General features: G+C 47.4%; 2 protein-coding genes across 2 annotated transcripts in view; one reads left to right on the top strand and one right to left on the bottom strand.

Moving 5' to 3' along the window:
• Positions 1-1,596: 1,596 nt before the first annotated feature.
• On the bottom strand, positions 1,597-10,486 carry aldh3b1 (aldehyde dehydrogenase 3 family, member B1). Its single transcript, XM_041231938.1, has 10 exons — positions 10,237-10,486; positions 8,077-8,244; positions 7,448-7,558; positions 6,117-6,237; positions 5,752-5,837; positions 5,007-5,082; positions 3,752-4,150; positions 2,856-3,022; positions 1,877-1,976; positions 1,597-1,766 (listed from the first exon to the last, which is right to left on the bottom strand). The coding sequence occupies exons 2-10, from the start codon at positions 8,236-8,238 to the stop codon at positions 1,597-1,599; spliced, it is 1,392 nt and encodes a 463-aa protein (XP_041087872.1). The 5' UTR covers positions 8,239-8,244; positions 10,237-10,486.
• Positions 10,487-15,351: 4,865 nt separating this feature from the next.
• unc93b1 (unc-93 homolog B1, TLR signaling regulator) overlaps positions 15,352-15,437 on the top strand; it is a 10,945-nt gene continuing 10,859 nt past the window's right edge. Inside the window, exon 1 of the mRNA XM_041231937.1 lies at positions 15,352-15,437. This exon is cut by the window's right edge and continues 181 nt beyond it. The gene's annotated coding sequence lies outside the window, so the exon portion shown is untranslated.

Below are 15,437 nucleotides of genomic sequence, written 5' to 3'. Positions count from 1 at the left end.
CTACAGCAGCGTGCAGCTCCCCCTCTCCTCTCCTCTACAGCAGCGTGCAGCTCCCCCTCTCCTCTCCTCTACAGCAGCGTGCAGCTCCCCCTCTCCTCTCCTCTACAGCAGCGTGCTGCTCCCCCTCTCCTCTCCTCTACAGCAGCGTGCAGCTCCCCCTCTCCTCTCCTCTACAGCAGCGTGCCGCTCCCCCTCTCCTCTCCTCTACAGCAGCGTGCTGCTCCCCCTCTCCTCTCCTCTACAGCAGCGTGCTGCTCCCCCTCTCCTCTCCTCTACAGCAGCGTGCAGCTCCCCCTCTCCTCTCCTCTACAGCAGCGTGCAGCTCCCCCTCTCCTCTCTCTACAGCAGCGTGCAGCTCCCCCTCTCCTCTCCTCTACAGCAGCGTGCAGCTCCCCCTCTCCTCTCCTCTACAGCAGCGTGCAGCTCCCCCTCTCCTCTCCTCTACAGCAGCGTGCAGCTCCCCCTCTCCTCTCCTCTACAGCAGCGTGCAGCTCCCCCTCTCCTCTCCTCTACAGCAGCGTGCAGCTCCCCCTCTCCTCTCCTCTACAGCAGCGTGCAGCTCCCCCTCTCCTCTCCTCTACAGCAGCGTGCAGCTCCCCCTCTCCTCTCCTCTACAGCAGCGTGCAGCTCCCCCTCTCCTCTCCTCTACAGCAGTGTGCAGCTCCCCCTCTCCTCTCCTCTACAGCAGCGTGCAGCTCCCCCTCTCCTCTCCTCTACAGCAGCGTGCAGCTCCCCCTCTCCTCTCCTCTACAGCAGCGTGCAGCTCCCCCTCTCCTCTCCTCTACAGCAGCGTGCAGCTCCCCCTCTCCTCTCCTCTACAGCAGCGTGCCGCTCCCCCTCTCCTCTCCTCTACAGCAGCGTGCAGCTCCCCCTCTCCTCTCCTCTACAGCAGCGTGCTGCTCCCCCTCTCCTCTCCTCTACAGCAGCGTGCAGCTCCCCCTCTCCTCTCCTCTACAGCAGCGTGCAGCTCCCCCTCTCCTTCCTCTACAGCAGCGTGCAGCTCCCCCTCTCCTCTCCTCTACAGCAGTGTGCAGCTCCCCCTCTCCTCTCCTCTACAGCAGTGTGCAGCTCCCCCTCTCCTCTCCTCTACAGCAGTGTGCAGCTCCCCCTCTCCTCTCCTCTACAGCAGCGTGCAGCTCCCCCTCTCCTCTCCTCTACAGCAGTGTGCAGCTCCCCCTCTCCTCTCCTCTACAGCAGCGTGCAGCTCCCCCTCTCCTCTCTGCAGTCCCCCTGCAGCTGCAGCTCTCCCTCTCCTCTCCTCTAGCAGTGTGCAGCTCCCCCTCTCCTCTCCTCTACAGCAGCGTGCAGCTCCCCCTCTCCTCTCCTCTACAGCAGCGTGCCGCTCCCCCTCTCCTCTACAGCAGTGTGCACTCCCCCTCTCCTCTCCTCTAGCAGGCAGCTCCCCCTCTCCTGACAGCAGCGTGCAGCTCCCCCTCTCCTCTCTCTACAGCAGCGTGCCCCTGCTCCCCAGACTCTCCTCTCCTCTACAGCAGTGTGCTGCTCCCCCTCTCCTCTCCTCTACAGCAGCGCTGCAGCTCCTCCTCCCTCTCCTCTACAGCAGTGTGCAGCTCCCCCTCTCCCCTTCCTCTAGGCAGCTTAATAATCCTGCGTTGCCTGCAGCAGTCTCTCCAGTTGCTGCTCGCTGTAGGGCGGGTAGCGCAGCTGGTTCGCCCACTCAAGCCCGAAGCCGCGCAGCACGCAGGAGCGCTGGTGAGAGAACGAGTCGAAACTGAACCTGCCGTGGTAACGACCCACACCACTGGAGCCTGGGGTGAGAGAGAAAGAGAGAGGAACAGTGTTCATTTTTAAAATCACTACCTTCTCAACTTTACTCGGTTTCTTTGTGTGTGTGTTTCAGTGTCTCGGTGTTTCTCACCCACTCCTCCAAACGGCAGTGTTATCACAGTCATGTGGACCAGTCCATCATTGGAGCAGAACCCCCCGCTGCTGGTACATTCCATCACCTTGGTAACCACCTGCAGTGTGATCCAGTCCTGCTTTCACTAGAGTTCTAATAATCAGACTCCCGCTGCACAGCAGTGTGATCCAGTCCTGCTTTCACTAGGAGTTTAATAATCAGACTCCCGCTGCACAGCAGTGTGATCCAGTCCTGCTTTCACTAGGAGTTTAATAATCAGACTCCCGCTGCACAGCGGTGTGATCCAGTCCTGCTTTCACTAGGAGTTTAATAATCAGACTCCCGCTGCACAGCGGTGTGATCCAGTCCTGCTTTCACTAGGAGTTTAATAATCAGACTCCCGCTGCACAGCAGTGTGATCCAGTCCTGCTTTCACTAGGAGTTTAATAATCAGACTCCCGCTGCACAGCAGTGTGATCCAGTCCTGCTTTCACTAGGAGTTTAATAATCAGACTCCCGCTGCACAGCAGTGTGATCCAGTCCTGCTTTCACTAGGAGTTTAATAATCAGACTCCCGCTGCACAGCAGTGTGATCCAGTCCTGCTTTCACTAGGAGTTTAATAATCAGTCTCCCGCTGCACAGCGGTGTGATCCAGTCCTGCTTTCACTAGGAGTTTAATAATCAGACTCCCGCTGCACAGCAGTGTGATCCAGTCCTGCTTTCACTAGGAGTTTAATAATCAGACACACCTGAGCTTGTTACCTAGACACACTGGGGCTGATCAAGCTGGTAGTGAAACCTAGACTGAGTGACACTGCTGTGCAATAGGAGTCTGATTACCAGCCCTGTACACACAAACATAGTGGTACACTCACACTGACACACACAGTGATGCTGACACACACCTCTCTCCCCTCTTCTCCCCCCTCTCTCTCTCTCTCTCTCCCCCCTCTCTCCTCTCCTCTCTCCCCCTTCTCCTCTCCTCTCTCTCCTCACCTTGCTGTCTCTAGTGTACAGATACAGTGCCAGTGGTTTCTCTCTGCGGTTGATGAAGTTGATGGCTTCCTCCAGGCTGTCCACAGTGAGGATCGGGAGGACCGGTCCGAAGATCTCCTCCTGCATCACAGGGTCTGACTCGCTCACGTCCACCAGCACCGTGGGGGCTGCCGGGGGGAAAGAGGGATTGGGTAAACACTCAACACTACCAGCATCCCCTTCCTCTCCTCTCCTCTACCCCTCCTCAGTCTCTCCCTCTCTCCCCTCTCCCCATCCTCAGTCTCCTCTCTCCTCCTCTCTCACCTATGTACCTCTCCCCATCCTCAGTCTCCTCTTTCCTCTCTCCTCTCCCTTCCTCAGTCTCCTCTATCTCTCTCCTCTCCCCCTCTCCCTCTCCTCAGTCTCTGCTTCTCTCCTCTCCCCCTCCTCAGTCTGACCCCCTCTATCCTCTCTCCTCCTCTTTCCTCTCTCCACTCCCTCCTCGGTCTCCTCTTTCCTCTCTCCTCAGTCTCTCCTCTCTCACCTATGTACCTCTCCCCATCCTCAGTCTCCTCTTTCCTCTCTCCCTCTCCTCAGTCTCTGCTTCTCTTCTCTCCCCCTCCTCAGTCTGACCCCCTCTATCCTCTCTCCTCCTCTTTCCTCTCTCCTCTCCCTCCTCGATCTCCTCTTTCCTCTCTCCTCAGTCTCTCCTCTCCCCCTCCTCGATCTCCTCTCCTTTCTCACCTATGTACCTCTCCCCATCCTCAGTCTCCTCTTTCCTCTCTCCTCTCCCCTCATCTCCCCCTCTCTCTCTCCTCAGTCTCTGCTTCTCTCCTCTCCCCCTCCTCAGTCTGACCCCCTCTATCCTCTCTCCTCCTCTTTCCTCTCCCCCTCCTCGATCTCCTCTCCTCTCTCACCTATGTACCTCTCCCCCTCCTCAGTTTCTCCCCCGATCTCCACTCTCCCCTGGCTCTTCCTCAGCAGGTCTCGGATTCTCTCGAAGTGTCGCTGGTTGATGATCCTGCCGAAGTCTCGGGACTCCCTGGGCTGCGTCCCATAGAGCTGGGCGATGCAGTCCCTGAGCGCGGGCAGCAGGAGGCGCTGTGTCTCCGGGGTGCAGAGCACATAGTCCGGGGCGACGCAGCTCTGACCCGCGTTGAAGAACCGGGCCCAGACCAGCCTCCGCGCCGTCACCGTGACGTCACAGCTCCCCTCCACCAGGGCGGGGCTCTTACCCCCCAGCTCCAGCGTCACGGGGGTCAGGTGACAGGAAGCGGCGCGCATCACCGAGCGAGCCACGGACGCGCCCCCTGAAACACACGAGAGACACATGAGAGACACGCCCCCTGAAATGCACGAGAGACACGCCCCCTCAAACGCACGAGACACGCCCCCTCAAACGCACGAGAGACACGCCCCCTCAAACAAATGAAACGCCCCCTCAAACACACGAGAGACACACCCCCTCAAACAAATGAGAGACACGCCCCCTCAAACACACAAGACACGCCCCCTCAAACAAATGAGACACGCCCCCTGAAACACACGAGAGACACGCCCCCTCAAATAAATGAGACACACACCCTCAAACGCACGAGACACGCCCCCTCAAACACACGAGAGACACGCCCCCCCTCAAACGCACGAGACACACACCCTGAAACACACGAGAGACACGCCCCCTCAAATAAATGAGACACACACCCTCAAACGCACGAGAGACACGCCCCCTGAAACACACGAGAGACACGCCCCCTCAAACAAATGAGAGACACGCCCCCTGAAACACACGAGACACACACCCTCAAACGCACGAGACACGCCCCCTCAAACGCACGAGACACGCCCCCCCTCAAACGCACGAGAGACACACCCCCTGAAACACACGAGAGACACGCCCCCTCAAACAAATGAGAGACACGCCCCCTGAAACACACGAGACACACACCCTCAAACGCACGAGAGACACGCCCCCCTCAAACAAATGAGAGACACACCCCCTCAAACAAACGAGAGACATGCCCCCTGAAGCACACGAGAGACACACACCCTCAAACGCACGAGAGACACGCCCCCTGAAGCACACGAGAGACACACCCCCTCAAACGCACGAGACATCTCTCTCCTCTCCTCTCCTCTCTCCTCTCCTCTCTCTCTCTCTCTCTCTCTCTAAGAATATGTGGTCGAATCTCTGCTCCAGCAGTTCAGTCGTCTCTTTGGCTGCTCCGCAAACAACAGAGAAGCAACTCTGCGTACAAACACAATGAAAGCACTAATCACCATCATCACAATACTAACAATACCATCCGGTCCTGCTTTCACTGGGAGTTTAATAATCAGACTCCCGCTGCACAGCAGTGTGATCCAGTCCTGCTTTCACTAGGAGTTTAATAATCAGACTCCCGCTGCACAGCAGTGTGATCCAGTCCTGCTTTCACTAGGAGTTTAATAATCAGACTCCCGCTGCACAGCAGTGTGATCCAGTCCTGCTTTCACTAGGAGTTTAATAATCAGACTCCCGCTGCACAGCAGTGTGATCCAGTCCTGCTTTCACTAGGAGTTTAATAATCAGACTCCCGCTGCACAGCAGTGTGATCCAGTCCTGCTTTCACTAGGAGTTTAATAATCACACTCCCGCTGCACAGCAGTGTGATCCAGTCCTGCTTTCACTAGGAGTTTGATAATAAGACATAGTCCAGTCCAGTGATATTAAACTGCAGTTACAATGTAATTCCAGTCCAGTCCAGTGATATTAAACTGCAGTTACAATGTAATTCCAGTCCAGTCTAGTGATATTAAACTGCAGTTACAATGTAATTCCAGTCCAGTCCAGTGATATTAAACTGCAGTTACAATGTAATTCCAGCCCAGTCTAGTGATATTAAACTGGCAGGTGGGGGTGGGGGGGGGGCTTTACCTGGTCCAGGTATTTGGGGAGGAGTTCCGCGAGGAGGGAGGAGGTGGAGTCACTGAGCTCAGAGGGCTTCACCACAGCACAGTTACCTGAGAGAGAGGAGAGATGAGATGAGAGAGGAGAGATGAGATGAGGGAGAGAGGAGAGGAGAGATGAGAGGGGGGAGAGAGAGGAGAGAGAGAGATGAGATGAGAGGAGAGAGTTGAGAGATGAGAGGCTTGATTGTGCTCACAGTTATCACTATCTCCTCTCTTCTCTCTCACCCTCACACTAACACGAGTGGCAATAGACGATTTGTGGATGGTGGCGGGGGGAGGAGGGTGGGATGGGTAGGGGAGAGGAATAGGGGAGGGGTAGTATACAGTTACCCGCTGCGATCGCTCCTATCAGGGGCACCAGGACCAGCTGGACCGGGTAGTTCCAGGCTCCGATGATCAGAACCACACCGAGAGGCTCCTTCCGGATAAAACACTCATCAAACTTCATCACCTGAGAGAGGAGCAGAGAGACGAGAGATTAAACACAGAGAGAGAGACGAGAGATTAAACAGAGAGAGAGAGACAGGATATTAAACACAGAGAAAGAGACAGGAGATTAAACACAGAGAAAGAGACAGGAGATTAAACACAGAGAAAGAGACAGGAGATTAAACACAGAGAGACAGGAGATTAAACACAGAGAGAAGAGACAGGAGATTAAACACAGAGAGACAGGAGATTAAACACAGAGAGAGAGACAGGAGAAAACACAGAGAGAGAGACAGGAGATTAAACACAGAGAGACAGGAGATTAAACACAGAGAGAGAAACAGGAGATTAAACACAGAGAGAAGAGACAGGAGATTAAACACAGAGAGACAGGAGATTAAACACAGAGAGAGAGAGACAGGAGATTAAACACAGAGAGACAGGAGATTAAACACAGAGACAGGAGATTAAACACAGGAGATTAAACACAGAGAGAGAGACAGGAGATTAAACACAGAGAGAGAGGAGATTAAACAGGAGATTAAACACAGAGAGCCAGGAGATTAAACACAGAGAGACAGGAGATTAAACACAGAGAGAGAGATAGGAGATTAAACACAGAGAGAGGGACAGGAGATTAAACACAGAGACAGAGCCAGGAGATTAAACACAGAGAGCCAGGAGATTAAACACAGAGAGAAAGGAGATTAAACACAAAGAGAGAGCAGGAGATTAAACACAGAGAGAGAGACAGGAGATTAAACACAGAGAGACAGGAGACTAAACACAGAGAAAGGAGATTAAACACAGAGAGACAGGAGACTAAACATAGAAAAAGGAGATTAAACACAGAGAGACAGGAGATTAAACACAGAGAGAGAGCCAGGAGATTAAACACAGAGAGCCAGGAGATTAAACACAGAGAGCGAGAGACAGGAGATTAAACACAGAGAGAGAGAGACAGGAGATTAAACACAGAGAGACAAGAGATTAAACACACAGAGCCAGGAAATTAAACAAGAACACAGAGACACCAGATAGAACACAGAGACAGGAGATTAAATAAGAACGCAGAGAGACAGGAGATTAAACACAGAGACAAGACATTAAATAAGAACGCAGAGAGACAGGAGAGTAGACAGGACAGAAAGACAGGACAGAGAGACAGAGTGTTAGGGCAGCAGAGGCATGCTGTGACTTGCTGTGTGTTACTGCTCTCTGATTCCTCTCACCAGGGGTTTCTCCACGTGTTCTGGCTTCATCCACGCGTCCAAGTGATTGATGGCGTAGTTGGCTTCGTTAATCGTTATGGAGATCTCTGAGATCATCGTCTCGAATTTTGGCTGGGGGGCGGGGGGGAGTGGAGAGGGGGAGCGTGAGAAGCAATGTGGAGGCACACACGAGATACGCTGAGATACAGTCCTGGCATGGTAATCAGACACAGCAGTGTGATCCAGTCCAGGTTTTACTACCAGCTTGATCAGCCCCAGTGTGTCTAGGTAACAAGCTCAGGTGTGTCTTATTATTAAACTCCCAGTGAAACCAGGACTGGATCACACTGCTGTGCAGCGGGAGTCTCATTATTAAACTCCTAGTGAAACCAAGAGACTCCTCTCTCCCCCTCTCTCCTCTCTCCTCTCTCTCCTCTCACCTCCCCTCTCCCCCTCTCTCCTCTCTCTCTCCTCTCCCCTCCCCTATCCCCCACTCTCCTCTCTCCTCTCCCCTCATCCTCTCCTCTCCCCTCTCCTCTCTCTCTCTCCTCTCCTCTCCTCTCTCCTCTCTCTCCCCTCCTCTCCCCTCCTCTCTCCTCCCTCTCCTCTCCCCTCCTCTCTCTCTCTCCTCCCCTCCTCTCCTCTCTCACCTTGTGCAGGTCTTTCTCCAGAGCTTCCACGATCGCCCCCTCGTTCTCTCTCAGGAGCTTCACGATCGCGTCCAGCTGCGAGATCCGGAATTCTGCTGGATGGGTTTTCCGGGAGCCGAAAGAATCCCGCAGCTTTTGAACAATCGCTCCGTAATCCGACATCGTTCCCTATGGGGAGAGATAGAAGGAGAGAGAGGGGGAGAGAGAGAGTGAGACACACACACTGTGCATGGACTCTCATACAGTGGAGATTTATATTCTAAACTCACAGAGACAGACACGCACACACACACAAACTCCTGACTGACTGACTGTCTCTCTCTCTCTCTCTCTCTCTCTCTCTCTCTCTCTCTCTCTCTCTCTCTCTCTCGCTCTCTCTCTCTCTCTGCAAAACACAGGAAGGGCGTGTCACTTCCGACTCGACAGAAGAGATTGAAGGGGTATATCAGATATATATATAATTATATATATCTATATATATCATATATAATAGATTATATTATTATAATATATATGTGTGTGTGTGTGTGTGTGTGTGTGTGTGCTTTACCAGACCTCTCTGTGCTTTACAATGCTTCCCTATGCTTTACCAGACCTCTCTGTGCTTTACAATGCTTCCCTATGCTTTACCAGACCTCTCTGTGCTTTACAATGCTTCCCTATGCTTTACCAGACCTCTCTGTGCTTTACAATGCTTCCCTATGCTTTACCAGACCTCTCTGTGCTTTACAATACTTCCCTATGCTTTACCAGACCTCTCTGTGCTTTACAATGCTTCCCTGTGCTTTACCAGACCTCTCTGTGCTTTACAATGCTTCCCTATGCTTTACCAGACCTCTCTGTGCTTTACAATGCTTCCCTATGCTTTACCAGACCTCTCTGTGCTTTACAATGCTTCCCTATGCTTTACCAGACCTCTCTGTGCTTTACAATGCTTCCCTATGCTTTACCAGACCTCTCTGTGCTTTACAATGCTTCCCTATGCTTTACCAGACCTCTCTGTGCTTTACAATGCTTCCCTATGCTTTACCAGACCTCTCTGTGCTTTACAATGCTTCCCTATGCTTTACCAGACCTCTCTGTGCTTTACAATGCTTCCCTGTGCTTTACCAGACCTCTCTGTGCTTTACAATGCTTCCCTGTGCTTTACCAGACCTCTCTGTGCTTTACAATGCTTCCCTATGCTTTACCAGACCTCTCTGTGCTTTACAATGCTTCCCTATGCTTTACCAGACCTCTCTGTGCTTTACAATGCTTCCCTATGCTTTACCAGACCTCTCTGTGCTTTACAATGCTTCCCTGTGCTTTACCAGACCTCTCTGTGCTTTACAATGCTTCCCTGTGCTTTACCAGACCTCTCTGTGCTTTACAATGCTTCCCTATGCTTTACCAGACCTCTCTGTGCTTTACAATGCTTCCCTGTGCTTTACCAGACCTCTCTGTGCTTTACAATGCTTCCCTATGCTTTACCAGACCTCTGTGCTTTACAATGCTTCCCTGTGCTTTACCAGACCTCTCTGTGCTTTACAATGCTTCCCTATGCTTTACCAGACCTCTCTGTGCTTTACAATGCTTCCCTGTGCTTTACCAGACCTCTCTATGCTTTACAATGCTTCCCTATGCTTTACCAGACCTCTCTGTGCTTTACAATGCTTCGCTATGCTTTACCAGACCTCTCTGTGCTTTACAATGCTTCCCTGTGCTTTACCAGACCTCTCTGTGCTTTACAATGCTTCCCTATGCTTTACCAGACCTCTCTGTGCTTTACAATGCTTCCCTATGCTTTACCAGACCTCTCTGTGCTTTACAATGCTTCCCTATGCTTTACCAGACCTCTCTGTGCTTTACAATGCTTCGCTATGCTTTACCAGACCTCTCTGTGCTTTACAATGCTTCCCTATGCTTTACCATGCTTTACTACAATTTGCTGTGCTCTTACTATGGTGAAACTTGTATAACGTTCACAAAATACACGTCAGGACTGTGCGATCTTCAGAGTTACAATCTACTCGAACCGCAGAAAATAATTAGTCGGTTTTTGAATACTAGAGATTCGCGGACATTCACTCACATTAATTAAGAACACTTTGTAGATACATCTCTATTATTATTATTATTATTATTATTAATATTATTATTATTGAGATGTTAGCTCCCTACCCGGCTGGTGCAGACAGACAGACAGACAGACTCAACTCCAAAGTTCGCACCGGAAACTTCGCTACGTTTCGTCCAACTTCGTTTTTCGGATTCGGATTGTTGCTGCAGAACCCGCCTGTCCTTCAGAATCGCGTTTCAAACCGACTAAACTTTCAGTACCCAGAGACACTGGAAGAGTTGTACGCGCGTCACTTTGTGTCTGTTTCTGTAGCGGTGACAACTTCCTCTCTCTTATTTATTTATTATTTTTTTGGTTTTGGACAAAAGGAGAATTACATTGTTTCCGGTTGTTTGTTTTTTTTCTTCTGCTTCTTGTCCATACCGTATAGCCGCGTAAATAAGCGCGCCTCGAAGTGTAATTCAATATGATAACAAGGGAACATTATTCAGCAGCTTTCACTGGACTCTATGAAGCTGAGGGAGTTCATTCTATATAGAGGGGGTGCAATTCAATATGTTAACAAGGGAACATTATTCAGCAGCTTTCACTGGACTCTATGAAGCTGAGGGAGTTCATTCTATATAGAAGGGGTGCAATTCAATATGTTAACAAGGGAACATTATTCAGCAGCTTTCACTGGACTCTATGAAGCTGAGGGAGTTCATTCTATATAGAGGGGGTGCAATTCAATATGTTAACAAGGGAACATTATTCAGCAGCTTTCACTGGACTCTATGAAGCTGAGGGAGTTCATTCTATATAGAGGGGGTGCAATTCAATATGTTAACAAGGGAACATTATTCAGCAGCTTTCACTGGACTCTATGAAGCTGAGGGAGTTCATTCTATATAGAGGGGGTGCAATTCAATATGTTAACAAGGGAACATTATTCAGCAGCTTTCACTGGACTCTATGAAGCTGAGGGAGTTCATTCTATATAGAGGGGGTGCAATTCAATATGTTAACAAGGGAACATTATTCAGCAGCTTTCACTGGACTCTATGAAGCTGAGGGAGTTCATTCTATATAGAGGGGGTGCAATTCAATATGTTAACAAGGGAACATTATTCAGCAGCTTTCACTGGACTCTATGAAGCTGAGGGAGTTCATTCTATATAGAGGGGGTGCAATTCAATATGATAACAAGGGAACATTATTCAGCAGCTTTCACTGGACTCTATGAAGCTGAGGGAGTTCATTCTATATAGAGGGGGTGCAATTCAATATGTTAACAAGGGAACATTATTCAGCAGCTTTCACTGGACTCTATGAAGCTGAGGGAGTTCATTCTATATAGAGGGGGTGCAATTCAATATGATAACAAGGGAACATTATTCAGCAGCTTTCACTGGACTCTATGAAGCTGAGGGAGTTCATTCTATATAGAGGGGGTGCAATTCAATATGTTAACAAGGGAACATTATTCAGCAGCTTTCACTGGACTCTATGAAGCTGAGGGAGTTCATTCTATATAGAGGGGGTGCAATTCAATATGATAACAAGGGAACATTATTCAGCAGCTTTCACTGGACTCTATGAAGCTGAGGGAGTTCATTCTATATAGAGGGGGTGCAATTCAATATGTTAACAAGGGAACATTATTCAGCAGCTTTCACTGGACTCTATGAAGCTGAGGGAGTTCATTCTATATAGAGGGGGTGCAATTCAATATGTTAACAAGGGAACATTATTCAGCAGCTTTCACTGGACTCTATGAAGCTGAGGGAGTTCATTCTATATAGAGGGGGTGCAATTCAATATGTTAACAAGGGAACATTATTCAGCAGCTTTCACTGGACTCTATGAAGCTGAGGGAGTTCATTCTATATAGAGGGGGTGCAATTCAATATGTTAACAAGGGAACATTATTCAGCAGCTTTCACTGGACTCTATGAAGCTGAGGGAGTTCATTCTATATAGAGGGGGTGCAATTCAATATGTTAACAAGGGAACATTATTCAGCAGCTTTCACTGGACTCTATGAAGCTGAGGGAGTTCATTCTATATAGAGGGGGTGCAATTCAATATGTTAACAAGGGAACATTATTCAGCAGCTTTCACTGGACTCTATGAAGCTGAGGGAGTTCATTCTGAGGGAGTTCATTCTATATAGAGGGCGTGGAATTCAATATGTTAACAAGGGAACATTATTCAGCAGCTTTCACTGGACTCTATGAAGCTGAGGGAGTTCATTCTGTAGACGGATAAAAGGAGAATTTAATAACTGCCTTTAAAATGTGAGGCCGCATTTATAAATAAATTACAAATAAAATATATCAGTTATATTACTACAGCGACTTTAAAAAAAAAAAATGGTGTAAAATGCGCTGGTGGATCTCTTGATCGCCCCCTGCTGGTCTGCGCTGGACTCGCCTGCCCTCAGCACCTCGTCACTGGATCCTCAGCTGACGCGCTTATCCACGCACCTATTCATATTGCATTCTAGCAGTAATATTATTATACACAGCATCCTAGTTCATATTGTATTCTAGCAGTGTTATTATTATACACGGCATCCTAGTTCATATTGGATTCTAGCAGTGTTATTATTATACACAGCATCCTAGTTCATATTGTATTCTAGCAGTGTTATTATTATACACGGCATCCTAGTTCATATTGTATTCTAGCAGTGTTATTATTATACACGGCATCCTAGTTCATATTGTATTCTAGCAGTGTTATTATTATACACGGCATCCTAGTTCATATTGTATTCTAGCAGTGTTATTATTATACACAGCATCCTAGTTCATATTGTATTCTAGCAGTGTTATTATTATACACGGCATCCTAGTTCATATTGTATTCTAGCAGTGTTATTATTATACACGGCCTCCTAGTTCATATTGTATTCTAGCAGTGTTATTATACACAGCATCCTAGTTCATATTGTATTCTAGCAGTGTTATTATTATACACGGCATCCTAGTTCATATTGTATTCTAGCAGTGTTATTATTATACACAGCTTCCTAGTTCATATTGTATTCTAGCAGTTTTATTATTATACACGGCCTCCTAGTTCATATTATATTCTAGCAGTGTTATTATTATACACGGCATCCTAGTTCATATTGTATTCTAGCAGTGTTATTATTATACACGGCATCCTAGTTCATATTGTATTCTAGCAGTGTTATTATTATACACAGCATCCTAGTTCATATTGGATTCTAGCAGTGTTATTATTATACACGGCATCCTAGTTCATATTGTATTCTAGCAGTGTTATTATTATACACAGCATCCTAGTTCATATTGTATTCTAGCAGTGTTATTATTATACACGGCATCCTAGTTCATATTGTATTCTAGCAGTGTTATTATTATACACGGCATCCTAGTTCATATTGTATTCTAGCAGTGTTATTATTATACACGGCTTCCTAGTTCATATTGTATTCTAGCAGTGTTATTATTATACACGGCATCCTAGTTCATATTGTATTCTAGCAGTGTTATTATTATACACGGCATCCTAGTTCATATTGTATTCTAGCAGTGTTATTATTATACACGGCATCCTAGTTCATATTGTATTCTAGCAGTGTTATTATTATACACGGCATCCTAGTTCATATTGTATTCTAGCAGTGTTATTATTATACACGGCATCCTAGTTCATATTGTATTCTAGCAGTGTTATTATTATACACGGCATCCTAGTTCATATTGGATTCTAGCAGTGTTATTATTATACACGGCATCCTAGTTCATATTGTATTCTAGCAGTGTTATTATTATACACGGCATCCTAGTTCATATTGTATTCTAGCAGTGTTATTATTATACACAGCATCCTAGTTCATATTGTATTCTAGCAGTGTTATTATTATACACGGCATCCTAGTTCATATTGTATTCTAGCAGTGTTATTATTATACACGGCATCCTAGTTCATATTGTATTCTAGCAGTGTTATTATTATACACGGCATCCTAGTTCATATTGGATTCTAGCAGTGTTATTATTATACACGGCATCCTAGTTCATATTGTATTCTAGCAGTGTTATTATTATACACGGCATCCTAGTTCATATTGTATTCTAGCAGTGTTATTATTATACACAGCATCCTAGTTCATATTGGATTCTAGCAGTGTTATTATTATACACAGCATCCTAGTTCATATTGTATTCTAGCAGTGTTATTATTATACACAGCATCCTAGTTCATATTGTATTCTAGCAGTGTTATTATTATACACAGCATCCTAGTTCATATTGTATTCTAGCAGTGTTATTATTATACACGGCATCCTAGTTCATATTGTATTCTAGCAGTGTTATTATTATACACAGCATCCTAGTTCATATTGGATTCTAGCAGTGTTATTATTATCAGCACTGACTGTAAACTGCCCTGTGTTTAAATACGGAGCCTGCATTGTAACCTTGTCTGTGGTGCCCTGTGACACCTGGATGAGTCTCCTGGGAGAAAGCAGGGGTCTAGCAAATAATAATAATAATAATAATAATAATAATAATAATAATAATAATAATAATAATAATAATAATAATAATGTCACTGAAGGCACGGGCTGGCTCTGTGGGTATAAGATTTCTACTCTTATTATGAATATCAGGGTTGTATATTTCGAGATTCTGTTTCTGTGGTGATACTGGATGCATGTTATTTTAAAATGTCTGACAAAAATATTTACTTAAAAAGCAGACTTGGAAAGGGTAGATAGTCTGGCTGTTTTAAGGAACATATTTGGTTTTATGATATGTGTGTGTGAGTGTGTGTCTTATTAGTAAAGCATAGGGAAGCATTGTAAAGCACAGAGAGGTCTGGTAAAGCACAGGGAAGCATTGTAAAGCACAGAGAGGTCTGGTAAAGCATAGGGAAGCATTGTAAAGCACAGAGAGGTCTGGTAAAGCACAGGGAAGCATTGTAAAGCACAGAGAGGTCTGGTAAAGCATAGGGAAGCATTGTAAAGCACAGAGAGGTCTGGTAAAGCACAGGGAAGCATTGTAAAGCACAGAGAGGTCTGGTAAAGCATAGGGAAGCATTGTAAAGCAGAGAGAGGTCTGGTAAAGCATAGGGAAGCATTGTAAAGCACAGAGAGGTCTGGTTAAGCACAGGGAAGTATTGTAAAGGACAGGGGGTGGTAAAGCACGGAGTATTTTGTGGTAATGTAGTTAAACCCAACGCTTACGCCTCCTCCCCTCCCTCCTCTCTCTCACACACACAGCGAAAGAGGAAGTCAGACGAGTCAGGAGTCGAAAACGAGAACTTTTCCGTTTCCTTTCAA

This window comes from Polyodon spathula, chromosome 29 (genome assembly GCF_017654505.1).
Source record: "Polyodon spathula isolate WHYD16114869_AA chromosome 29, ASM1765450v1, whole genome shotgun sequence".
Classification (NCBI taxonomy): Eukaryota; Metazoa; Chordata; class Actinopteri; order Acipenseriformes; family Polyodontidae; genus Polyodon; species Polyodon spathula.
This window is presented reverse-complemented; position numbering and strand designations above follow the sequence as displayed.

Coding starts and splice junctions, on each gene's coding strand:
- aldh3b1 (XM_041231938.1), bottom strand. CDS start 8,238: ATGTCGGATTACGGAGCGATTGTTCAAAAGCTGCGGGATTCTTTCGGC. Junction 7,559..8,076: donor TGGAGAAAGACCTGCACAAG/GTGAGAGAGGAG, acceptor CCCGCCCCCCAG/CCAAAATTCGAGACGATGAT. Junction 5,083..5,751: donor TCCCCAAATACCTGGACCAG/GTAAAGCCCCCC, acceptor GTTTGTACGCAG/AGTTGCTTCTCTGTTGTTTG.